Genomic DNA, 27,620 nt, shown 5'->3' with positions numbered 1-27,620 from the left:
GTGTGTGCAAGTTGAAGGTAAATATGAGAAGGGAGAGGAAAATGAGCGTTAGGTTGGCAGTAAAACTGGCAGAGATAGAGCAGAGTGCGAGAAGTTAGAAGTATAGGTTGGAGAATGAGAAAATCAGAGTTGGAGGTAAGCAGAAAATTGGAAGAGATAGAGTGACCTAATAGGAGACTGAGGTGCAAAGAACCCCAGGAGAAATAGACCAGAGGGAGAAAATGTCAGAACAAGTAGGGGGAAGTGTGGAGGGTCATAACAGCAGTATGAACATAAGGGACATATGCTTGTGTTTGAAGAGCAACCTCAAAGAAATTGATTAAACAGGAGGAAAGAAGTGGAATTAAGAGAACTGGGAGAGAGAAGAGAACAGAAAGGGATGGCGAGGAAACTGGGAATGATAGAAATAAGATTGAAAAAGGTAAATGACAGGAGTGCTAGTGGTAGGAAGGCCAAAATATGCTGGAGAAGGATAGCAGTGCTGGGCGAGTAAGAGATTGGGTGAACTCTTCAAAGTAGAGAAGGTGATGAAAGAATGACGGCTAAAGATGAGAGGCTGTCTGGAAAAGATTGATTGAGAAAGTGAGAGATTAAAACGACTGATAACATGGTCCATTGGTGCAATGCAAATAGAATTTATTTTCAATAGCACAAAGGCACCACTTTTGCTGAGTACTAACTTTGAAATGCTCTTAGCCCTGTGGCTGCCCTTCATGTCACCAAGCATCTCTATTTTTTCCTCCATAGGTCTATTTTGTAAATCAATAACACCAACAAACTTTTTTTATATACCCTAATGATTCCCTGACTGCAGAATTTGTTGATCTCCTGGAAGCCATTCTTATCAGTGAAAACCCTGTCATAGCTCTGAGGTAGGTTATGAGGATGAGGTACTGTAAACAAGCGGGTGGTAGCGTGATCAAATAAGGGGCCCCCATTGCAGTACATTGCAGGGGGCACCCTAAGGTTTTGTTGCACCACTGCAACCCGATGCTGGGTAGCGTGTAATATACTCCCCCCCCTTCAGACTGGTGCTGAGAGGTGCATTCATGTCGGGAGTCATGCTGTAACTTGTAAGTAAATTAGATTTGTGGGGTAGGGGGATAGGCCCAGTGTCACACCGATCTACAGTTTAATTGACTGGGCAGGGTCTGATTGGACCTTTCACGTTCATTCACAGACGGCCGTAGGGCATCCAAGACCCTAAACAGCCCTTAAGTGATGCAAATGAGCCGCTGCGGGATGCTCAGCAGCAGCTCCATTCAGAGGTGTACACTGCAAATGTATAAGTGCCAGTACTCCGTACCGGCGAGTACCGGCCCATTGAAAGCACTGGGTGCTCCTCGTGCACACGTCTTTTCGCAGCCCCTATGCTGCTCGGTACAGCGCCACAGTCTGTTAATCCCAGCTGTGTGCAAGAAAGGCAGGCACATTTTGGGAAGATTTAAAGTCACAATCAGGGGACGCGGGCTCTAGTGCACCTGTGACTCCCCTACAAGCGGGCGCGGTTTCCCTCAGTGATGTTGCAGTTCGTGGGCTCAGCAGGTTGCCTGCTGAGATTAACATCACTGAAAGAGGCTCTGGGTGATGTCACTCAAGCCAACAACCGCACTGCTGAAGATGAAGGTTTCCCATAACAGGGAGGGGATGAAGCACACCAGGGGTCTCACTCTGGCATCAGTAACTCGTGAGGGAGACCTCTGTTCAGGGAGGCCGCAGTTTGGAGGCTTCCAGTGGGAGTGCAGTGAAAACTTCTGTCCTCCTCAAGACAACTCTCAAATGTTAAACCTGCACTGGGCAGTAAAAGCTGACCCTCCAGACAGAGAGGTCCAGCTGCTGATCTTTCAGCTGCATCGGCAAAGGATACTGTCACCCCGGGAGCAGGTGCTAAAGTCCACGAGAGCAGGAACCTAAAGATTTACTACCTCAAACCCCAGCCTTCGTCTCCACCGGTGTGCACAGCCTCTTGGAGTAAAAGGTGAACACTGGGTAAACTCAGGGGTCAGCTCAGAAAAAGTACAGTGGTTGTACTCTAACTCACCACTCAAATTCAAAGTTAGCCCCAAACTTTAATGGGGGCCCAATCAGGGCAAAGTGAATTTTTGTTTTAAGCGAGTCACAGCTTCATGACAACCAACCACTGCAAAGCTGTCACATCCAGATATGTTCTTGTCTGCCAAGATTCCTCTGGCACATCAGGTGCGGCTGCAATGTGCTCACTCATCAGAGCAGGACCAAGGACGGCGGGGGTGGGCAGACCGCCCCTCCCAGTGTATGGAATGTAAATGTAAATGTAAATCCAGTATTTGTAAAGCGCACAGCTACCCGGAGGTATCCCAGCGCTGGGGGGCGTTGGGAAGATTAAGCAAGCTATTGCCCAGAGTCACATGGTGCTGGGCAGACCCCTGCCGCCGGACCCGGCGATTGAATTGTGATCCCCAGCGTCCAGTGTCAGTCGCTCTGGCCGCGGCGCCACACCTCTTCCCGTCCACAGTCCATCACCCCGCTGTCCGCGTTACTAGAACAAGAAAATGATGGAAAACGTACGTAACAGTTTTGATCAGTTGATTGAGTCTGTAGAGCAGCAATATAGAATTATTTATACATGAAAGCAGCACACTTATTTCGACTTTCTTGGGTCTCATCAGCACAGCGCAACTTGTGAGATTCACAAGCTCTTGAAAGACAGCTTTTGGGAAGGTACAGTCACAAGTATCTGCGGATAAGTGTGTGCAATACATTCTCTCAGTGGCACTAGAGAAAGGGCTGCAGGATTAAGGATTTTTTTTGCGCTTTGGTTCATACGCAGCCACTTTGGTGCAGATCCAGTTGCGTTTGCTGTAACATTCCGCACTCTTGACTCTGGCATGGTTCAGATAAGCACATTCAGAGAAATCTTCAACCGCAAACCTACAACATAAAAAAAAAAATCAGATTTCGATTTTCAGCAAGTTTCCATTTGACTCGAACTCAATGCTGCTAATGGGCTTAAATACTAACACATATTACAAATACAATAGAATACCGAAAAAACAGTATACAAGCACGAGCCTGGGAATGGGAGCCTGGAAGGCTTTAAGGCTGGTCACCTTACAGATAGACAAGGGAGCCCCCTGGCCCATACTGGAGGCTCCTGGTGGGCTAGTTGGCCCCCAGGGACCCCCAGTATTAGTTCCACCTCTGCAAACGTGCCAGGTTTGCAGAGAGGTGCAGGGAGGGAGCGTGGCCTCCTCCTGATCCTGTTTTTTTTTTAAAACTACTTTTAAGAAGGGGGCTGTGTAGCCCCCCTTCTTTTTCTTGGTTTTTTTGGCCCTGGAGACCCATCCCCCAGGGCCTGCCCCAATTCGTTGTTTTTTTTTCACGGGAAGGGGGCCGCGTGGCCCCCCTCCCGTGGCCAATTCTGGCCCCGGGGACCCATCCCCCAGGGCATGGCCAACTTTTCTGTTTAATTTTTTTGTGGAGGGAGGCCCCTCCTATGCCCCCTTAAGGGCCCGGGGACCCCATTCCCCGGGCCCTGCCTCTTTTTTAATTTTTTTAATTTTAATGGTGGAGGGGGGCCGCGTGGCACCCCTCCTGGGCAACTTTATACCCAGGGGACCCCATCCCCTGGGGCCTGCCCTCTCCGTTGGGGACCGCGGAGGGGTCCCCAAGCCCCCCACGGTCCCTGTCGGCTCCCCGCATCCTGCGGGAGCCGGCATTGCTTTTCTGCTTGGGGAGCAGCTAACATGCTGCTCCCCATGCAGAAAAGCAATACGCTTTGATTTTTGAAAGAGAGAACATGTTTCCTGCTCTCTCTTTCAAAAATCAAAGCAGTTTGCTATGGTAGGGCGGGAGCCGCGAGGCACCACCCCCTTTTGTACCTATCATAGCAAACAGCAGTGTCCAGGGGTAGGCACCCCGGGACACTGCAGGAGCTAGCCCTGGGGGTTGGCGTCCCCAAGGCCTTCGAGGGCTCCAGGAGGGAGGCCGCGTGGCAGAGCAGGCCATTTTCTTGGAGAATTTCATGAAGATTCGTCGACCAGCGCCAAAGTTATTCCAAATAGAATGTTGCGGATTTCCTATGGAAACTAGGTCCTAACTATAACTACCTACTGGCTTCACTTGCACCAGACCCTCAAACGCACCAGACGTGTTTCCGTAGTCGCCTTCCTCGATGGTTTGAGAGCACGCCATATTTTATGTTTACTCGTGACCACATTTCCTGTTTGCTACCAGCATGGACACAAACAAAGGACCAATACATATATTCTAATGGTAGTGCCATATTAGAACATAGAGAGTCGGCACCAAAAGCATATGCAAAATATTACTGCGAAAATAAAATACCTCAGCAGCACATAGTCACAAAATAAATGTATATACATATAAACTGTGACTTCCTCGGTAAATACATTTTACCTTAATGGATATAAAGCCCTGGATGGGCAATTTTGCCACATATATCGATGTAATTTGATAAGGCGCACCCGCACCATCATAATATGAATACTGCCCTGAATGGGCTGAAGCGCTAATCCCTCATCACCATGCTTTGTCCTCTAACCCAAAAGTGAACCCAAAATAGAATAAAATAAAATTCAAAGTCCAAAACATAAATTACAATATCGATAAACTAATAGTTCATATTCCTCCAGAACGGAGGAGCAAAGTGCAGTTCTGATTCTGTTCATCAGCCCAATCAATAATCCAGCAATTATAGGCATCATGTTTACATTCCAAGTTACAGTATTATGTACATTATATACAACAGTTAATTCCATAAGCAGAAATGTAATTACATACTCCCAGAGAAGAGAGCCCTCTACCCTAGGTGTACTGCCAACTCCTCATTACTGTTCAGGCCTCCTCGGTGTTAAATATTGCAGGGATTTGTTAGCATGGGCTGAAAGCCATTTTGTATTTCTGGCAGCCATCTTGTTTGCCATGTGCTGCCACGTTCTCGCCATGTGCTCTGTCCTCCCTCAGTGTTGACTGCTCTTGTAATCTGCCTAGAAACGAACTATATTTAGCATCTTCCACCTTAGCACATGCTCAGAAGAGCCCAGCAAGTAGAATGCACCTGCTCATCTTGTAGAACTCTCAGGCTATTTTTGCTGCTGTATGGAGAAGTTACTCTCCTCCCACTTTGTTGAGCAAGCAGATCTTGCATGTCCATATTAGTCATTTTGCATGCTTACATGAGCCAGGACTGCCCCTTGGTCTTATGCGGACTATGTAACCCTAAGCATATATAAGGCCTCTGTTTTCTGTACTCCTCAGACTGCCTCATTCAGTTGCTAAGGCTTCTGTGTGACGTAGTCTCCCTCATTTGAGGTTAATAAAGATGTTACTTTTATATTTCAGCTTCTGTGCCAATTTCTTCTTTGTTGGTTTAAAAGGACCAAGTATCAGTGAGACCCCTAAGAAGGTTTTTATTTTCTACAAATGGCGCTCCAACATGGACCTCATCAGAGAAGTAGCTATCTAAGGAGTGATCTTGTCAGGAGACAGAAATCTACTGAGGAGGACAGGACAGGACTCTACTAAGGAAGTACTCTGTGCACGGAGATTATGGGGATTCTCTGTCTCTGCAGCCCAGTATATTTCTGATCTTCCTGATTGTGATCCTCCATAGGATGTCACTCCTGACTGAGAACCTTTTTGGCGTGAGTAGTCTAAAAAAGACCGTTAGGTCATTCAGAACTTGGCAGTTAGAATTTGGACAACCATTTGTTTGGTAAGAGTCGTTCTGCTGCGCTTGCTGTTCATTTTTGAGGCCTTGGATTGGTAAGGTAGTTTAGTAACGCTTACTGTGGCTTTGGATTAGTATGATTGACCAATATTTGTATTTGTATGAATGTAATATGTAAATTGCAATTTATGTAGGCAGGTAATGAGGAGATTTTTCTCTATTTGAATTTGTTTGAGCAGCGCAACGTACAAGAGTACCTTAAGTGCTACTTTGATTATAATATTTGCATATTCTGCAATATTTTTGGCATGCCTGTTTCAAGCACACATCAAAGAATGTGTTACTTTTTGGAGGTACCATAGTGAGATGTGAATTAAATTAGCCAGCTCCCTTGAGGGAATAGCTAGATAGGTTTAGGTATAAAAACATATTTCTTCCTTGGTGATTCTGCATCCCCATGGAATTCAAATATGGACATAATACAAACAAGGATCCTTTTCTGCGCACGATTATAAATGGAGATATGCAGAGCGATTTTTTGGTGTTCTGCCAAACAAAACTAGTGAATTGAGTGTATTTTGGCTTCTTGGAAATAAAACAGTTTGTTGGGCTGTTTTTTTTGCAGTCTTTTGGAATACTATTGCAAAGCGCTTCTTGTAAATATGACTTACAACTAGTATTTACCAATGGCTTGGTTTAAGAACAGTCTGTGGGCTGTCCTTTGTTTCTGTCCTAAGCGTTGATCTGTGGGTTAATATGTGTTTAAATGTCTGTGGTTTTTGGTTTTCACATTAGTGATACTTCTGTAAGTAAATAGCGATTGCGCTCTTTCTGTAAGGATTGCTAGCCTTAAGCATGCTGTATTATGTGATTCTGAGTGTATGACCCCCTTCTGTATATGTCTGGAACGAGCTCAATGTGTTTGTGTTTTCTTGCTGTCATCAGTGTGTTATGCAAAATGTCATTTAATTAATATTAAACAAAAATAATAAAAATCCAGAAATGAACCATATAATATGCTAAATGACCGCATGTTACTATTAAATTTATAGAGCAAGCAACTATGCACATGTACAAACTGCCAATGCTTAAAAGATAAAATTAGAATTCACATTGAATAGGAATAAAATAGGCCTCAAAAACGAAATTGTGTGTTTTGCAATGAATAAACAATTACAACATTTTTCTTAGATACATTGTGTTAGATATAAACAGGCAAAAACATCATCTGAGTAAATTGGATGTTGCTGAACTACACACATATTTTAGAACTAGAAATGTCTCAGTTTTGAATAGACAGTCACCGTGCTTCCATTTCAACACTAAAAAAAGCTTTACAACAGCTGCGTTTTAACTGCTGAGCAGCAGCTGTTGTTTTGAGTGTAGGCCACGGAGAGACAGGAATGTTGACTCAGCTAGGATTTTGTCACTGGTGTAAAATCCTGCATTTCAGACTGCTGTTTTAAAAAGTTACAAAAATCAGGTTCATTATTTTGGATAACAGGAAAACATTTAACGTAAGGATTTCCTTTCTTAAAGCCCTTTTTTATAAGCATATTTATGTTTCTGATGTTAAATAATAGTCCTTTTAAAAAGTGGCGCAAAAAATGTTTCAGGTTACAAAAGGGGGTGGTGATGGCGGAGCATCTGAATCAATCAAACACTCACACCCAGTCAAAAGATCTGGGTTTAATCCATCACCGTTCTTTAGCCCACTCTGCCACCCCAGTTCAGACATGGCTATATGCAAATCAGTCTGACCCTGTGCCTCATGGGAACAGTCCAGCCCGAACTGCCAAGCCATGTCTTCCCTGGACCGGAAACAAGCTTCCGAGGACCGGTTTCTGGCATTCCAGCCGTCTTCAGCCCGGCTTGCTTGAATCCAGTGGCAAAGTGAGCAAGGGACTCACGTCTGAGCATACCCTGCCACACTTATGGCGGCCAAAAGCGGTACAAAAGGGGGTGGTGATGGACGGAGCATCTGAATCAATCAAACACTCACACCCAGTCAAAAGATCTGGGTTTAATCCATCACCGTTCTTTAGCCCACTCTGCCACCCCAGTTCAGACATGGCTATATGCAAATCAGTCTGACCCTGTGCCTCATGGGAACAGTCCAGCCCGAACTGCCAAGCCATGTATTCCCTGGACCGGAAACAAGCTTCCGAGGACCGGTTTCTGGCATTCCAGCCGTCTTCAGCCCGGCTTGCTTGAATCCAGTGGCAAAGTGAGCAAGGGACTCACGTCTGAGCATACCCTGCCACACTTATGGCGGCCAAAAGCGGTACAAAAGGGGGTGGTGATGGACGAAGTGGGCTAAAGAACGGTGATGGATTAAACCCAGATCTTTTGACTGGGTGTGAGTGTTTGATTGATTCAGATGCTCCGTCCATCACCACCCCCATTTGTACCGCTTTTGGCTGCCATAAGTGTGGCAGGGTATGCTCAGACGGGAGTCCCTTGCTCACTTTGCCACTGGATTCAAGCAAGCTGGGCTGAAGGAGGCTGGAATGCCAGAAACCGGTCCTCGGAAGCTTGTTTCCGGTCCAGGGAAGACATGGCTTGGCAGTTCGGGCTGGACTGTTCCCAGAGGCACAGGGTCAGACTGATTTGCATATAGCCATGTCTGAACTGGGGTGGCAGAGTGGGCTAAATAACGGTGATGGATTAAACCCAGATCTTTTGCCTGGGTGTGAGTGTTTGATTGATTCAGATGCTCCGTCCATCACCACCCCCTTTTGTACCGCTTTTGGCCGCCATAAGTGTGGCAGGGTATGCTCAGACGTGAGTCCCTTGCTCACTTTGCCACTGGATTCAAGCAAGCCGGGCTGAAGACGGCTGGAATGCCAGAAACCGGTCCTCGGAAGCTTGTTTCCGGTCCAGGGAAGACATGGCTTGGCAGTTCGGGCTGGACTGTTCCCATGAGGCACAGGGTCAGACTGATTTGCATATAGCCTTATCTGAACTGGGGTGGCAGGGTGGGCTAAAGAACGGTGATGGATTAAACCCAGATCTTTTGACTGGGTGTGAGTGTTTGATTGATTCAGATGCTCCGTCCATCACCACCCCCTTTTGTACCGCTTTTGGCCACCATATGTGTGGCAGGGTATGCTCAGACGTGAGTCCCTTGCTCACTTTGCCACTGGATTCAAGCAAGCCGGGCTGAAGACGGCTGGAATGCCAGAAACCGGTCCTCGGAAGCTTGTTTCCGGTCCAGGGAAGACATGGCTTGGCAGTTCGGGCTGGACTGTTCCCATGAAGCACAGGGTCCGACTGATTTGCATATAGCCATGTCTGAACTGGGGTGGCAGAGTGGGCTAAAGAACGGTGATGGATTAAACCCAGATCTTTTGACTGGGTGTGAGTGTTTGATTGATTCAGATGCTCCGTCCATCACCACCCTCTTTTGTACCGCTTTTGGCCACCATAAGTATGGCAGGGTATGCTCAGACGTGAGTCCCTTGCTCACTTTGCCACTGGATTCAAGCAAGCCGGGCTGAAGACGGCTGGAATGCCAGAAACCGGTCCTCGGAAGCTGGTTTCCGGTCCAGGGAAGACATGGCTTGGCAGTTCGGGCTGGACTGTTCCCATGAGGCACAGGGTCAGACTGATTTGCATATAGCCATGTCTGAACTGGGGTGGCAGAGTGGGCTAAAGAACGGTGATGGATTAAACCCAGATCTTTTAACTGGGTTTGAGTGTTTGATTGATTCAGATGCTCCGTCCATCACCACCCCCTTTTGTACCGATGTTTCAAGTTAGGCTTCGGTGCTTAGACGTGTGAATGAATGCGTCTAAATATGATAGGCAGGGGATGCAGCTTGCTTTTCATGTGGAATTATCAAAAAAGATTGGTTTTATAAAAATAAAAAATAAATTAATTATGAAAAATTATTTAAAAAAATTAGTGCTCTTAAATTCGTTTTTTAATCTGTATAAAGCTTAATACTCATACTGTGACCTCCTAGCATTAAAATTAAATTTAACTTGTGTTGTACCGCATAATGAGGATATTTGCATATGAAATTTCACTCTGCGCAGGCACAAAAAACTCATTTTTATAACGGTATATATGATTATTTCTGATTTCTCACTCCTGGGCGACCTAGAGAACATTTTGAGGATGACTATTATGCAAAAAATTATAGGATATTCATTTTTAAGTGCCCCAAATATCAAAGTCGAAATTGGGCAAAATTCACTATTTAAACAGCATTTTTTTCCAATCAAAGCAGTTTTTAAAGTGCCTTAGGCTTCAGTAAATGCATACATTTAGGTATAATACAAATAGCTGACTTCTATATTGTTATACAAGTCTACTGCACACTGCTTATAATTGAAAATATGTATAAAAAATGAGCAGAAGTTATTTTCTTGACTCTAAACTGACAAACAGGGGAATGGGGCAGCATTCGCACACAGAATAGGACAGCTGGGAAGAGTTAAAAGTCTCTTCTATATTCAGAAGACTGGCAGGGCTACCAGAGCAAGTTCTGCTTTGACATTTTGAGATCTGAAACTTTTTGAAAGACAAGATGGCAGCGCAGGGAAAGAAGGAGGAGATGTGCTTATTTTTTTTGTTGGCAAAAGCAAGTTGTATGCACTCATATGAATATACCACAATACAATTGTATATGTGAGCTTGGCCATATATACAGCACTAAAGCTTTTAGTTTGGTGCGTACTAGGGCTGAGCTAAAGGGATTTAGTTTGAATTCATTCGCCCTCATGTTACATTTGTACATTTGCTAAAAGGATTGGGGTTTGGGTATTCATATTCTTTACCTCCTCAAAAGTGCTATGTACCTCCTATAACTTTGTTTATGGCCAGTTGCTACAAATAGGGATTGATAGTGTTGACAGAAGTGAAACCTGTTTCAGGTTTCCTACTGTCAAAATGGGGGAAGGAGGCTAGCTCCTCTACAAATTAAGGCTATGTAAAATGTATGTTGCTCTCTCTTTTTCTCAATTTTTTTTAGCCTGTCTAAGCTGTCTGTGAAATAGCAATGAGACATTTAATTGGCTATTTAGTAATACTGTTTTAAACATTGTTAGCATTAATAAAATGAATTAGTATATATGTTATGTTACTGCCCATCCTGTTTGATGAAATTATGACAGGATAAATAGTCTAGATTGTTGTTCCCTTATTTGACCTTTAAGGGGAGCTAGATGTGGGTAGTTTTTGTTCTAAAATTCGTAGGTGATAACACCATTATTGTATGTTTTTCCATGCTACATAGTTTTGCAAGGGCATTGCTAGTTTTTTATTAGCTAGTCTGTGTAAATAAACTGACAGTCCTTATTAGAGCTGATGTTGCATAGTTTGGATCATGAAAAGTAGAACATAGGGAAGATGCCCATGTGATCCTTAGCAAAACATGTTTTGAAGGAAATGTTGTTTTATAGATAAGAAACTCCTGTTAAATTAGCAGTTTTAGATTTTCCTGCTGCTCCTATAACATTTGAGCATGGTCTTAAAGCATACCGTGTAGGTGCTTTCATCCTGTACAAGTAATGTAAAGTTTATGAGCAAAAGTGTAGAACATTTCCTTTTTTGAGGCTTTTCAGATTAGTACACAGGAATATACCAATGTAAGGGTTTAGGGTATGTCTGTGTTGTTTTTCTCTTTTCCTCACAATTTAGTAAATTAATACAGACTTCCTTGGCTGCTTGGGAGATGTATTACTCTTGTTCACCAAAGAGTTCCTTTTATACTTGCCAATAGGTCCAAGCTGTTGTTTTTTATTCTCTCTCATAGACAGATGAAAGTGGTTCTTGGGTGCCTTGCTAGTATATGGGGCGTCCCAAGACTAGGAAGTATTCTAAGACTATCCTCTCTGTTAATAGACTGTTTCTGTGCCTTGTCTAAAGACCTTTTGTTCTGTCCACCAATAGATATTTGCTGCCTTACAATCATTGCCAGAGGGGCCCGGACATCAGATTTAGCCTGGGGAGTCAGCGTCAGCACCAGTCCAGCTTGAAGCCAAAGTGAAGGTAACCAGCACAGGCATTGCTGGCAACTAGGACCTCAGTGAAGGCGGAAGCCCTGTGATGTAGTGTGTACCCCTGCCACTGTCTTGGGCAAAAGAAGGGGTCAAAAATCAGAAAGGAGAAATTGTGGATCATGCCCAGCTGAGAGTCACAGACCGACCAGAATGGCGAGGAGGCTTTGCTTGAGGCGACCCCTTTTGAAACAAGGGTTGCTTCAGAGATCCTTGCATAAGGCCTCTGGATCCTGGTCCTAAAGTGAATGCACGTTTGCTCCTTTGTTTGTTGGTCAAGAGATACCTGGGTACACTGAATGCAATGTGTGGCCCCAACGAATGAGCCTGCGCCAGCAGAGCAATACAGGAGTTAGGGAAGGACTTGAGATTAGGGTACAGGTGCTGTGTCTCTGCTGCCTGTTAGATTGAAGTGAAGAAAACTGGTGCACTGCCTGAGACACTGGACAGGATCGCTAAGAGCATTTGCCCTGGTGGGTGACTGCCCTATCCTGAAAGAAGAGACTTTTTCCTTGAAACTGGGCTGTGATTCTTGAGTTGCGAGTTGTGCAGCTCCACCGTGGAAACAACAAGAGCCTGCCTGTGAGGCTCAAACGGACACAGGGAGAAGACTCCCCTCTGGTTGGTTGTACAGCGGCTTCAATTTCCCCAAGGACTTCTTTTTTTGTCAATAATGTATCCCTTTAGTCGTCCCATATTTGAGGAGGAGCAGCCCTTTACAGCTCTTCGTCCTAATTTCTATGGCCCTGTATGGTCCTCCTGGTCCCAGATATGATTGATGTTCTAGCCCTCATAAAAGGAAAATGTAAAAGTCAATTGGAAAATGTTTTTATTAGATGTGTTGTTGGCTATTCTGAAATTAAAATGAATAGTCACTGCAATGCATAGGAGCCCTGGAAATGTTTACTAGATGATTTTAGGATTTGCATTTGCTTAGGACTAGAAAAATGATATTTCTGTTTGTAATAGTGGTCATTTCTCTCTCCTGCTATCTGTATGTTAATGATGACCCAATGCTTTGTTCTCTTTGTGTTCCTGCTTATACCTTATATATACCCACTTAATGAAATGTCTAGAATGGAAAATGCCCACCTAGCAATGAATTAGGATATTGATAAAATTATGAAAATTAATGTGCAAATATTTTCTATGTTCCTACTGGATCATGGGAATGTCTTTAACTCATGCTCCATCATGAGCAACTATCGCCCTATATCCCTCCTCCCCTTCCTCAGTAAAGTCCAGGAGTCACATGTAACCCAAACCCTTAGCACTTTTGTTGAGGACTCGTGCGTCTTGGACCCCCAGCAGGCCGGGTTTAGACCTGCGCATTCCACAGAGGCTATTATCCTCTCCGTGATGGAGGAATTGCGCAGAGGGGCCGACGCCAACATCGGTCAGGCTCTGGTCCTCTTGGATCTGTCGGCCGCCTTTGACACGGTCGACCACGGTATTTTGGTCGACCGTGTCAGAGAGGCTGGCATCCAGGGTACCGCCCTGGACTGGGTTCAGTCTTTCCTGACTAAACGCCAACAAGCCGTCAGGCTGTCCCAGTTCTCCGCTACTCAGGTCAAGCTGACCTGCGGCGTCCCGCAGGGCTCCTCTTTGTCCCCCCTCCTTTTTAATTTGTACCTGGTTCCTTTAATCCGTTCCCTTCGTGGGTTGAGTGTCATCGCGTTTAATTACGCGGATGACATTCAACTGGTCTTTACCATTGATTCCTCTGACGAATCAATCACTACTTTTCAAAACACGCTCTGCTTCATTAGCAATTGGATGAGCTCAAACCATCTGAAGCTCAACCCCGACAAGACCGAGCTGGTTCTTGTAGGGGGACTCTCCAATCCTTGGCAACCTTCCTTTTGGCCGGCAAGTCTGGGCAGCCCTCCTTGCCCAGTTAACTCAGCCAAAAGCCTGGGAGTCGTCGTTAGTAACGATCTTTCTATGACGCCCCAGATCAGCACAGTAGTGTCCTCTAGCCACTTCCAACTCAGGAAAATCCGCAAAATCTCTCGCCTACTCACTACCGAAGCTCTTACTTTGGCCTTGCTTGCGTTAGTCATTTCTAGGCTTGACTACGCAAACGCACTGTATGTAGGCATTCCTGACTACCAACTTAAGAGACTTCAGTTGATCCAACCAACCTAGAGATCAACACGTTCGTCCTCTCCTAAAAAGTCTCCACTGGCTTCCGGTATCTGCTCGCTGTAAGTTTAAGTTAGGCTGCATTATTTCAAAATCTCTTGCAGGCCACGGTCCCCTTTTTATTTCCTCCCTTCTCCACCCGTATGCTCCTCCTCGCAATCTCCGGTCATCCCAGATGGCCCTGCTATCAGTTCCCAGATTTAAGAGGAAAAAACACGGTGGCCTTAGGTTTTCATTTCTAGCTCCATCTTTTTGGAATTCCCTTCCCCTTCCTCTTAGGTTGCCTTCTCCATACTCCAGGTTCAGATCCCTCCTTAAAACCTTCCTCTTTACCGAGTCCTATAATTAGTTTCTGCTCTCACGCTCTTTTCACTGCTCCCTCAGCACAAGCGCCAAGAAACCTAATGGTGTTAGCCGCGCTCAATAAATTTCTTTAACATAACATAACATAACATGCTAAAAGGACCATCTGTTAAAGATTGGACGGATATGTTAGCATGAGCTGAAAGCCATTTTGTATTTCTGGCAGTCATTTTGTTTGCCATGTGCTGCCACGTGCTCGCCATGTGCTCTGTACTCCCTCAGTGTTGACTGCTCTTGTAATCTGCCTAGAAACGAACTATATTTAGCATCTTTCACCTAGCACATGCTCAGAAGAGCCTAGCTAGTAGAATGCACCTGCTCATCTTGTAGAACTGCCAGGCTATTTTTGCTGCTTTATGGAGAAGTAACTCTCCTCCCACTTTGTTGAGCAAGCAGATCTTGCATGTCCATATTAGTCATTTTGCATGCTTACATGAGCCAGGGCTGCCCCTTGGTCTTATGCGGACTATGTAACCCTAAGCATGTATAAGGCCTCTGTTTTCTGTACTCTTCAGACTGCCTCATTCAGTTGCTAAGGCTTCTGTGTGACATAGTCTCCCTCATTCGAGGTTAATAAAGATGTTAGTTACTTTTATATTTCAGCTTCTGTGCCAATTTCTTCTTTGTTAGTTTAAAAGGACCAAGTATCAGTGGGACCCCTGAGAAGGTTTCCATTTTCTACAGGGGGACTTGGTACACAGATCTATTATGTACCTGGACTCTAGTCTTCTGAGCCTCATTATCCTACCCCCCCCCCCCTCTCAGATTGACTGGGACATGATCTATGGCAAAGAAAGTTAAGAGATCGTTGTTACTACTGTGATGCAGTTGGAAATGCCTGGCCACCGGATACGTTACATCACGTTTTTTTAGGGCACATAAGTGTTCTAGGATACGAACTTTAGTCTGATGAATGGTACACCCAATATATATCTTAGTCCGCAAGGACATGTCAGACAATATACGGTATATGGGGTACTGCAGGTAAGGAACTTCCTGATCCATTTAGTTGACTCTGCTACTTTGTACGATGTGATTTTCCTACTATTTTTACAGGCTTTGCACCTGCCACATGGATAAAATCCATGGGGTGCTTCGCCAAACAGTTTTGGAACCGTTCGTACAAAATGGCTGCTCATAAGTGTATCTCTTAGAGCTCTTGCCCTTCTGAAAGTCAACATCGGACGTGCTGGTAAATCCAACCCAATAATGGGATCCGTCCGTAATAGATTCCAATTTCTTCTGAGGACCGTTCTCAACATCCCTGCCCCACTCGAACAGGTAGTTATCATCCTAAATGGCTCTTTCTTCTCTGTGCCTTGCTTCTGGTATTGTTCCTTTGTTTGTGTCCATGCTGGTAGCAAACAGGAAATGTGGTCACGAGTAAACATAAAATATGGCCGTTTCTGGCGTGCCCTCATACCATCGAGGAAGGCGACTGCCGAAACGCGTCTGGTGCGGTTGAGGGTCAAATAAAATCTACTGACTCTCCCCGCGAGTGCTGTGACTTTTCTAACGAGGAGAGGAGGCGAGTAGCAGAATATATATATATATATATATATATATTTATATATATATATATATATATATATATATATATATATATATATATTACCTACTGGCGGTCGCCAGTAGGTATATATAGTTAGGATTTTTTCTCTATGGGTTTTTTGAAAATTCTATGTCTAATAACTTTGCCGTTTGTGGACGGAATTGGCTGAAATTTTCAGGAAAATGGCACATTTTGTTTCTGAGCAGCCTTTGAAAATTTGGGGGGGGTTCGTCAAGGGGGGGCCGAGAAAAAAGGGGGGTCCCAAAACGCGTTTTTCCCATGTTAATTTCCATAGGGCGGTTGGCCTCACTTTTAGCCCGAACGGCTGAATGGATTTGCACGAAACTTGGCAAAATTGTAGGGACTGGTAGCCCGATGTGCCTTTTGTAGGTCTCAATATATGTGCTCCAGTGGATTTTGAGAAATTAACGTTTAAAAAAAGATATATATCTGTAAGCGCGGACCAGGCAGCGGTCTGGTTCGCGGACTTTTCGCGCAACGGAGCTTTGTGAAGCGAAGCTGATTGGTTCTCCGGCGTCTGTCAACATTCCAAACAGTCCGTAGCGGCCGCCATCTTGTCTCTCGGTAGGATCGAGAGACAAGAGGAGGCGAAAGCGAAGGGGCAAATGACCATAAGGGGGAATAGTAGATCCTCGCTGACCCCCTAGGTTTGATGTGGAGGTTTTAAAAGGGCCCCGCGGGGCAAAAAAAAAAATAATAATAATAATCGAACGGCTGAATGGATTTGCACGAAACTTGGCAAAATTGTAGGGACTGGTAGCCCGATGTGCCTTTGCTAGGTCTCAATATATGTGCTCCAGTGGATTTTGAGAAATTAACGTTCAAAAAAAGATATATATCTGTAACAGCGCTCCGCTTCGCGTACTTTTCGCGTTACGGAGGTTTGCGAAGCTGATTGGTTTTTCGGCGTCTGTAAACATTCCAAACAGTCCGTAGCGGCCGCCATCTTGTCTCTCGGTAGGATCGAGAGACAAGAGGAGGCCAAAGCGAAGGGGCAAATGACCATAAGGGGGCATAGTAGATCGTCCCTGACCCCCTAGGTTTGATGTGGAGGCTTTGAAAGGTTCTCGCAGGGCAAAAAAATATATACCGTTTTTTTAGTTTTTTTGCGTGGAGTGCGCTCGGTTCGCGAACCGGGAAGCGTTCTGGGGAGCGTACTTTCTTGAAAATTAGTGAAAAAAGTTAGAGTACAATAATAATTGTGAGTGATCAGATGTAGGGTAGCTCTGAGAAGAGCTTTTGGGTTTATGGTACATTTAGGTACTTATAAGTAGGTACCAATGCACATTCTTAAATTCAGAGTGAAAACTCTGTTGCCCTCATCTGAGAAGTGAACTCCATCTCCTCTGTAGATATCTTGCATGTAGTAACGCAAGTTATTGTTGTACAGGGAGCCCATTCCATGGTCTCTCATGTAAGCTGAAACAGATTTGTTTACATGCTTCCTCGATTTCTCAATTTGTGGACAAAATTGGTTCGACCACCTCCATTTCTGTCTTTGGCATATATTTGAATATACCAAGGCAGTCTGAGGAAAAAGTGCCATCAATTGCTCAAAGGTGTCCTTTAAAAGCATTTCCAGACCTACCCCAGTCAAAGTGCCCAAATCATTACCTCCACAGTGCACAATTAACAGGTCAGGTTTTGGCAAATGCATAAAGGTTTTCACCAATGGTATCAATTGGTGACATTTTAATCCTCTGTGGCCAAACCACTTAATTTCCACATCTTGTAAATTGAGGTTAGGTAAATTCCTGTTTTCAGCGTACCTTTGAGCCCAATAGATGTAGCTATGTCCAACAATCCAGACAGAAAACATGGCGAGAGAAGGTTCTCCTGCAGTCAGATGAAGTGTGGCAATGAAATGGCAGTTGAAAAAATGAGAGTGTAAAATGAAAAAAACTGAGGAGTTTCTGTGTTAATGAAGCAGTAAGAGTGATTGGTGGATTTTGATTGCTGAAAACAGAAAGTTAGTGTGCATGGATGAGTTCGTTGAAAGATGTATTTTGAGTGGCGAAGAAAAAATCATTAAATGAAAGAATGCTTTGGATATGCAGGTGCACTGAGAGTTCAGAGTTCAATTGCAACATTGTTGTGTGAGAGGTCTTGCAAGAGGTGGTTGCTATGCAGAAAAAGCAGAGAGGGGGCAGAGGGGGGAAGGGTTTTGCTTTGAAAAAAAGTGAGGGAAGAGTTTTGATTGGGTGACATGAGAGATCTGTGTGAGGAATTACAGCATTTCTGTGCTTTTGATAGCTGCAGACTCTGGAGTGCATACCTTTTGCTCTGCTGAAGACAAATTGGTGTGTTTCTGAGACTGTTTTGAAACTCAAAGTATTTGCTAAGGTGAGAAAAAATTTCTTTAATTTAGATAGAAAATAGTGTGCTTTAAGGAGAAAATTATGAAGAAAGTTGTGTTTTTCAAATGTTGCTTTGTCTCAAGTGTTTCACAAATAGATTTTGTTTCTTTGAGAAATTGTAATTGGAGAAAATGTGAAGTATTAGTACTGACAGGGTTTTTATGTGCATAGGAGCTGTGGAGTGTTTTCAAATTATGACTTGTAAATCGTTTTTGAGAAAAAGCAATGGTTTTAATATTGATGAGAAGGACATAATGGTGTCTGCTTCTTTATAAGGTAATTGAGAGTCTCTGATGTTATTTTTCCCATTTCAATGTAAGAAGTTTGTCTGTGGAGCAAATTGCTTGTAAATATGCTCCCACCTGTGCATGGCAAATTTAGATTTTGAATGTTTCCGTTACATAGGCATGTTAAAGGTGACTGAAACATGCTGCAAAGGCAATCAAAAAATGCTTTTATGTGTCTTAAGGACATTTTAAGTCATTTCCCCATGTGCAGTGTTTTCAAATTATGAGTTGAAAATCGTTTTTGAGGTAAAGGAATGTTTTCAAAATTTATGTGCGCCATATGACCCCAAATTTTTTTTTCAGGGGTGCAGCAGGGTGTTCTTGAGATACCCCTGCACCGTCGGAAAAATTCGTAATTTGCGATGAGGTAATTGCTAATCGCAAATTGCACCTTCATTCCTATGGGCCTCCTGCTGCATGGAAATGAATGGGTAATCTTGCTGAAATGCAAAGTCGAATCTGTATTTAAAAGGGTCTGCACCTCTGTACGGGTGTTCGCTATGTGAAGCACGAAAGTTTCACGGGCCGAACTCAAGGCCACCTCTCTCTGAGACAAAAGAGCTCTTATTCTTGCCATGCTGTTGAAATGTGCTCCCAAGGTTGGTATTTGTGGCCAGATTGAAAACTCCCTATGTTCATGTGTGGGAGGAAATAGAACATTTCTGCAGCAAATAACCCGTTCATTTACTGTTACGATAAAATGAATACTTTTAATTAACCCAGAACAATCTTCATTATTGAGCATCAAATAACTACCATTTTCCAAGAACTTGAACGTGGGGATGATAGCAGGAACTGGCGTGCCTTGCAACACGCAAGCCATATTTGGTCGGTGTTTGTTGCATGAACCGTGTAACTGTCTGTGCCTACACATTAGTGAATGATCTGGCGTCTCAGTGCATTCCTCTCCATTCAGATAAAGTTCTTGATCATCTTTGAAAATCTGTATGTGTATGGAAGCGACCAGACTTGATGAAGAAAACCACTACCTAAAGGTTAATAACGACCTATTGGTATATATTTCATACAATTTGAAAACTTATATAAAGCAAAAGGCAGCGTTATTAAACCATGGATAAGGCACGTTGCCAAAGCAGTCAACCTTTTGGATTTATACTGGAAATGTTAAAGGAAGAATTACGGAGTAGGGCCTGTAAATCTTTAATAGACAACGAGTAAAATTACTCCAACCATCGTATTCCTCTAACTCCGGTATAGTAGGGGTGTTTAATTTTTTAGAAGTAGCCAATCCAAAGCATTTGGTCTGGGAAATTGTTTCATTCACAAACAACATATGTTTTGGGATGAGACATGCACGGTGGAAAGCCTCAGTGCCTTGTACCTGCCAGGTTCGTGAACCCCAAACTGATGTAGATCCTGGATATTTTTACTCTGTATTACGTTAGCATGGTCTCATTACTGGTTTAAACGCCATTTTTCCTTTTTTGTAACTTCTGCACACGACACTTAGTTGTTGCTTTAGCTTTCAGCCTACCTGCGTCAAGATCTATGCCTGCTTCAAGCAGGCGCAGGGTTTTGATGTAGCTTTGTCCTATCTGATTTAAATGCGGCACACTGTGGGTGGCAGAGCAGCGGTGCACGTTAACTGGTGCATCCCTGGGGATGTGCTAGTTAATATAAATCTGTCCCTTTACATTTAATTATGTGCAGGGGACACAGAGTAGGTGAGGTTTATCCAAGGTTAAGAAGAGATGAGTCCTGTTCAGTGAAAAATTGGAGATAGGCTTCAGTATATTATATACTTAAGTAGTGTGTTAAGTTTTTGATGACTGTTATTAATTTACTGTTGGGTAATAGTGGTTAATAACATTTTTTATTATATTTTACCACAGATTCAACTGCACATTATTTCAAGATTTTAGGATGCCTAGCAAAGAAAGAGTAAGAAAGGCTGGAAAACGTCAAAGACAGCAGGAGCATGGAATATTGCAGCAGTCCTCTAACAAAAAGATTTGTCAAGTCACCAAGAAAGCACCGGGTAAGAGTCGAAAAACAGTCATAAGAAATATGTGTAGTAAAAAAAATATTACTACAGAAAATGTTTCACTCCAGAAAAGGAGACCGAATTCAAATGGTAAGGAAAGGCCAATGAGAAATGTTACTGCTAGAGTAAGAGATAACTCTATGCATGAAAGTAGAAGGAAACAACAGTTTAGGGATATTCGTAAACGAATGTTCCGCAACAGGATAATTGGGAATTTGTTAAAAAATATTAAGAAAGGTCAGCAGAAAGTGGTTTTTTATAAGAGAAAAAAAATAGTTGAGAAAGTTATTGATCAGGCATTTGAATTTAAACGTAAGTTATTTATTTTGACAATCAATAGAATTAGGAAGCTAAACAAGGTAATTTATGATTTCAAAAGAAATAGTAGATGGAAGAGAATAGTTAATCGTAGTAATTTTTGTGAAGTTTTTTCTGGAGAATGGATGCATAGTTCAAGCTCTGAGGCATTTTTTAATGAGGAGAGTTATTTCCAGGATAATGATTTGGTGCATGCAGTTGACACCAGTGGTCGAGCTTATGAAGTGAAAGATGGTTGTCCAGTTGAAAAAGAAAAACTTGTGAGAACAGAGATAGAAGAGGTGTTAGGTAATGAGGTTTTAGGGAGACGTCCTAAGGGTCCTGTGTACACCTGGAAGTGTAGTAGTATTTGCAGTGTACGACAGGATTCCATCAATTTGCTTTGTGATTTTATACGGTCATTTAGTAAGAAAAGTTTGAAGCAGAAAATGAAGTTGTTGCAAGAATTAGATCCTTGCAGAGTGAGAGAAGTGATAGGTTTGCATGGTCATTCACTGGCTTGTCTTTCCAGGAGAGTATGCCAGAGTGTTTTTCATCATTTCAGGATGCTAGCAGTGCATCATAATAAAGTGAGGAAATTAGTTAGAATGTTGTATTATGCTAAGAGTCCAGCAATTATGCTAAAACAATTATGCGCTGCTCTTTTGCATGGTTCTGAAATAGATGTGAAGAATATATGTGAAGAAATTGAGTTTTGTTACTTTGGAAGTAAAGAGGAGAATGTTGAAATTGACCAAGAAGAAGAGAGTAATGTGGAAGATAGTGTACAGGTTTCCAGTACAGATAATTTCCAGAGGGAAATTGCAACGTTTGAGGTGAAATCAAGTGAGAGGCCAAATTTCACTTGTGTGTGTTGTCGACGCACTTATTATAAGAATCAGACTAAGTTAGTGGATTTATATGGAAAAAGTGAAAGGGAAAATAATAGTGAATGGAAGGATTTTACAACATACTTGATGGTAGAAAATTGTTTTGATTTGGGATTGGATCAACGTGTGTGTACTTATTGTTGTAACAAATTAAATCAAAACCAGATGCCTGCTAGAGCAGTTCATAATAATCTGGAATTGGTTGAAATTCCTTCTGAATTGAAGGATTTAAATACTTATGAATCTATTTTGATTCAAAGTATCCATCCCTTTCAGGCTATTGTAAGAATGGAGCCAAAGACAGGGAAATTGCCTCCATCAGATTTACAGAGAGGATTAAAGGGAAGAGTTGTTTATTTGCCTCTAGATTTGAAGAAAAACATTAACACAATTGGAGAAGAAAAAGTGGAAGAGGAACCTCTGGTTATCTTAGTTAATGGGGTTCCGACAAAGAATAAGAAAATATGGCAAGATTTAGTAGATGTTAGGAAAGTCAAAAGGGCAACATTGTATTTGAAAAAATATAATAAATACTATAAAAATGTATATGTTGCAGAAGAGGAAGTAAGTGAGGAAGAGGATAGCGATTTGTGTGCTGGTCAAATTGAGAAAGTAGAACCCTGTACTAGTGAAGAAATATATGAACATTATAGTGTTCATCCTTTGCATTCCAAGGAAGTCATGGGGAATGCTATTGAGTTGTTTCAAATGAAACAAGCGAAAGGGAGTCCCATTAGTGTTTGGGAGGAAAGTTTGGAAGCTCGGTGTTTCCCACAGCTTTTTCCAACAGGTCAGGGAGGAAGATATGATGAGCGACCTCATCAAATTCCTGCTTCTGAATACCGGACTTTGCGATTGTATGCAGGAGATCCTAGGTTTCGACAATGCATTCCTTATTTGTTTCATCTCCTGTTTGAAAGCGATCTGTCTGGACTGTCATATGCAGTGAACCACATCTTGAAAAGTGGTATACACATGCAAAACATCTCGGCAAGTGACTTTATGGATAAAGTCAATGTCCAAGACAGTATTTTGGATTCTCACCTGATTAATCTCATGGCGTGTCAGCGTGGTACTAATGAGTACTGGTACCGTCGTCATGGTGATTTAAAATGTATGCTGAGGAACTTAGGAACTCCCACATGGTTCCTCACTTTGAGCTGTGCTGAGTATGGCTGGGAAGACTTACTTGAATTTCTACGAGAGGCAAATGCTAACGTAGAAAACATCGAATTCAAGACACCCGGAGAACTGTGCTCTTTGGATCCAGTCAATGTATGTAGGTACTTCAATCATAGATTTGAAGGTATGATGTCTTTCATCATGAATAAGAAGAATCCACCTCTTGGAGAGGTGTTGGATTTCTTCTGGAGGAAGGAGTACCAAGCAAGAGGTGCTCCTCATATACATATGTTGCTGTGGATCAAGGATGCACCTAAATTTGGAACGGATGCAGACGACTCAGTGATGAGTTTCATAGAACAGTATTCTACGTGTGCTGTTCCAAACGCAAAGGAGAAAAAAAGCCTAAGAGAAAAAGTTCTACGTTTCCAAAGCCATCGATGTGGAAAGTACTGTCGTCGTAAATTCCGGAACAAAGACAAGTTCTACACCAAATGTCGTTTCGGCTTTCCACGATCGGTGATTTCTAAAGGAAGAGTGAACAGTTTGATGTCTTCGCTGCGACATAATGTGATGAAGAAATCACCTAAAAACACATACAATTTGAAGAGGAACGAAGAGTCTAAGTACATCAACGACTACAACCCGGTGATTTTGTCCATGTGGAATGCTAACATGGATATACAGTTTGTGGCTGATAACTGTATGGCTGTGGCTAGGTATGTGACATCTTACATCACCAAAAAAGAGAAGACAGAATTGAAGGATATGTGGGAGGACATTTCCCATGAAAAGAGCCTCAGCAAGAAGTTGTACAGTTTCAGTCTGAAGATGTTGTCGCATCGAGAAATCGGAGCTTACGAATGTTCTGACCGGTTGTCTTCAGCAAGTCTCTATGCCAAGTCCAGGAGTATCGTTTGGGCGAGTGTTGGTCTTGCTGCAACGCGTAATCGAGTTCTGAAACCTGTGCGGGAAATTGAGTATTTGGCGGAAAAGGAGCCAAACAGTACCGACATTTTGAAGAGCAACATGTTGGATACATATTATCCAAATCGAAGCAGTCACCTCGAGAATGTTTGTCTGTATGAGGTTCTGCAAAATTACATATTCAAGAGGAACATCAAAGAAGATACTGAGAAAGGAGTGTATGCTGTAATAGGAAGTGAGGGATGTCTGGTCAAGCAAAGAAAATGCCACTTGATAAACCATCGAAAATTGAGTGGCGAATCTCCTGAAAAAAAGGAGTTTTTCTATTTAGCACTTTTGCAACTTTTTAAGCCTTGGCGTGCAGAAGAGGAACTGCTTGGAGATTTCCTCTGTTACGAAGACTCTTTCAATGCTGCCAAGGAGACCATAGAATGTCCTGCTTTTCCCAAATATGTAGAAATGTTGAATGTGGAAATTGAGCAGGAAGCAACGATTGCAGCCGAGATTGCCAGAGACAGTTCTCAGGACAGTCAGAGTTCTGCTTCATTGAGTCAGGATCCACTAGGAGGACCTCTTATCGAAAATGAAGCTGCCACTGCTATGAATGAAGTGGAAAGAGCCATGGCACATGCTCAGGAGGATGCGGTTAACTTAGAAGAGTTGGAAAGACAACTCAACGTTGAGCAGAGGAAAATATATGACGAACTTACCATGCAAATTGATCATGGATTAAGTCATGATAAGAAAGAGTGCTCATGTACGTCGTTGAAGCCTGTCCGACTGTACGTGAGTGGAGAAGCGGGAACTCGCTGTCTTGTGTTGTCACCGCTCCAACTGGACTGGCAGCACATAACATTAAAGGGATTACTTTACATCGTTTACTGATGCTGCCAGTGGAGCATGACAACAAATTAGAATATCACAAGCTATCTGGAGATGCTTGTTTTGAAGTTTCAAGAGTCTTGAGGAAAATGAAACTTCTTATCATTGACGAAGTAAGCATGGTTTCCAATGTTATGCTTGCCTTTGTGCATTTGAGAATGCAAGAAGTTCTCAAAACAGAGTATGATGTGTTATTTGGTGGCAAACACATCATTGTTTTTGGAGATCTTCTGCAGCTGACACCAGTGAAAGGGCAACCTGTGTTCAAAATGCTCACGCATGAAGATACCAGGAAGTGCTTAGGGAGTATTGGCAACGTCAATATATGGTTAAACTTCAATTATGCTGAACTGCATGAAAATATGCGTCAGGCAAAGGATGAAGTTTACAAGACTATTCTACAAGATGTTAGAATTGGAAAAGTGACCGAGCATGGGAAAGAAGCTTTACATGCACGATTACTGACAAATTTATATCCAGACGAAGATGTTGTGCCTGAGAATATTTTTCAGAAAGTTACTGAGAAAAAATCTGGAATATGTTTGATGCCAACTCTTGCAGAATGTGCCAAATTCAACAACAAAATGTTGCATTTAGAAAAGCAAGAGATTGTGAAATTGGAAGCTATTGACAGAGTAGAGCATATGGGATCAACAATTATTTTGTCTGAGAATCTGAAAACAAAATTGGATTCATTAGAGAAGAGTATATCTAAAACTGCGGGTTTTGAAAAGACTCTGAATGTGTGCTTGAACTGCCGTATAATTTTAAGAAGGAATTTACATGTTGAAAGAGGTCTGGTAAATGGATCAATGGGTAATGTTGTTGATTTTGTGAAATACAGAAATAGAGATGGAATTGAATTTTTAAAAATTAAATTTGATGGCATTGAGGAAGTACAGCTAATTGCTCGTTGTTCTGCTAGATTTTTGCTTGTAAAAGACTTATATGTTCGTCGTAAGCAGTTTCCTGTTTGCTTGGCATATGCGGTGACAATCCATAAATCGCAAGGTTTAAGTGTAGACTGTGCATTGGTGAATATTGGCAGTTCTGTGTTCAAGGAGGGTATGGCATTTGTGGCATTGTCACGAGTTAGGACTTTATCGGGATTGTACTTGATTGAGTGTGATGTCACAAACATTTGTGCGGATCTAGATTGTGTTAAGGAATACAATAGGTTGAGAAGAGAGTATGCGCCACATTTGCCTCAGTATCCTTTGTTTGAGAAACGTGTGGTAGGCCGGAAACGAAGAAATGTGACCAATACTGGGGAGGTTGTAGCAAAAAGACGAAAAGTTGATGAACCTGAAATTATAAGCAGAAACAAAAAGGATTCTGTTGAAGATGTTGTTGGTTTTCAATTTGAAAACAGTTCTGGTGTCAACTGCTATGCTAATGTAGTGGTTAATGTTGTCTTTTCTCTAGAAACTTTAAAAGAACAGATTGTGGTCAATTCGGATCAAAGATTTTGCAGTTTGTTAAATTCTGTGTTAGAGAAATGTAGCACTGATAGAACAAACATAGAAAGTGTGTCTGAAATTCGAAATCTGTTAGACAGATGTTCAGGCCAAACACAATTCTCTCAAAATAGTCAGCAAGATTGTCAGGAGTTTTTAATGTATATGCTTGATGTATTGCATGATGAAGGTGTAGATGTAGATCACCTGTTTGGGCTTTCTTATCAATGGCAGCATGACTGCGAGAACTGTAGGGTATCAGCTACTACTAGTGTAGACTCAGAAAGATTTATATATTTAACTTTGCCAGACAGTAAATCAGTCTCTTTTAATAAGCTAGTAAAAGCCGCTGATCACAACATGGAGTGTAGCCAATGTAAATCTGAAATGATGTCCACTTTATTTATACGAACATATGGCCAGTATGTCATTTTAATGTTCCAACGATGTAGGCCTGATGGAACAAAATTGACAACTTTAATTAAAAATTTTGTGGCTTCACAGTTGTCAATATCAGGAAGGACTTTTGTAACTGTAGCAATTATATATCATGATGGTCCTTCAATAACATCAGGACATTATACAGCTTATTTAAAGTGTAGAAATGGCTGGTCATTCTGCAATGATTCTGTTTTAATTTTCAAAAAAAAATTGCCATATGACCTTAAAAACTCTTACCTGGTGTTTTTAAAACCAAAATTTTAGGGAAAGAATCTCGGGATGTGCTCTGAGGAATTTCAAGAAGTTCTCATGGCTCCTACACTATTTGGCCTTGAGGATAAGTGTAGTACAGAGACATAACTTTTTACCATAACACTGGACGTTATTGAGAAATACGTGCACTGTGAATGAGTTCAGAAAAACTATTTCTTTTTATAAGCTAATTGAAGCAGCGAATCAAAACATGGAGTAGAGGGAATGTAAGTCTGCAATGCTGTCTACTGTTTTACATTGCTTTGTGATTAAAAGTGATGTAGAGAATTAAATAATTGTACTAGTCATAAAGGTAGTGTAAGTCTGCTTCATAGTAAGCAGTATCAGTGTGATAGGAAATGTAGAACATGATTGAGCAAGAAGGGGAAGATATTACTAGTCCAGGATTGTGTAAATGATCTTCAACATTTTAATTCTGAAAGTTGCGGAAATGCGAAAAGACGGGATTGGCTTACAAGAAATCCAAGAGTTATACATGGCTCTGACACGATTTGGCCTTGTGGAATCGTGTGGTAGAGAGCGAGAAGTCATTTATTGTATGTAACATGTTTTTGAAAACGATGGAGGTTTTCTTTCAGAAAGTGGCGGGTTGAAAGTAATAACAGCACAACAGAGTGTAAGCTGTTCATAGGACATCCTTGGCCGTCATGGAAAGTAAGTTAACTTTAAGGAGTTCTGAATTCTGATTTGTAATGTATGGGTTTTTTAAACACAATCATTTTGATTGTGTTTTTTTTTCCCCGCTGTTATATGATGAATACCTTCAAGTCACTGTTTTAGTGAAATTTGATACATTCTGAGAACAGCAAAAATAAACCATTTAACATGTATAATTAATTCTGTTCTGTTTGCATTTATGATGTACATGTAGAACTGTGTAGGAGGCATGGAGAAGGTGAGGCTTCTGTCAGTGTCAAAGTTGTT

At 42.3% G+C, this 27,620-nt stretch overlaps 1 protein-coding gene across 1 annotated transcript in view; it reads right to left on the bottom strand.

Annotated features, from left to right (window-relative positions):
• Nucleotides 1-2,765: 2,765 nt before the first annotated feature.
• Nucleotides 2,766-27,620, bottom strand: part of LOC144769739 (killer cell lectin-like receptor subfamily B member 1B allele B) — a 115,686-nt gene continuing 90,831 nt past the window's right edge. The window contains exon 5 of the mRNA XM_078653919.1: nt 2,766-2,910. Within this exon, the coding sequence (XP_078510045.1) occupies nt 2,775-2,910 (136 nt within the window). The 3' untranslated portion in view covers nt 2,766-2,774. The remainder of the gene's footprint in view (nt 2,911-27,620) is intronic.

The sequence above is a fragment of the Lissotriton helveticus genome, chromosome 7 (genome assembly GCF_964261635.1).
Source record: "Lissotriton helveticus chromosome 7, aLisHel1.1, whole genome shotgun sequence".
Taxonomy (NCBI): Eukaryota; Metazoa; Chordata; class Amphibia; order Caudata; family Salamandridae; genus Lissotriton; species Lissotriton helveticus.
The sequence above is the reverse complement of the archived record's forward strand: the minus strand, read 5'-3'. Positions and strand labels throughout refer to the sequence as shown.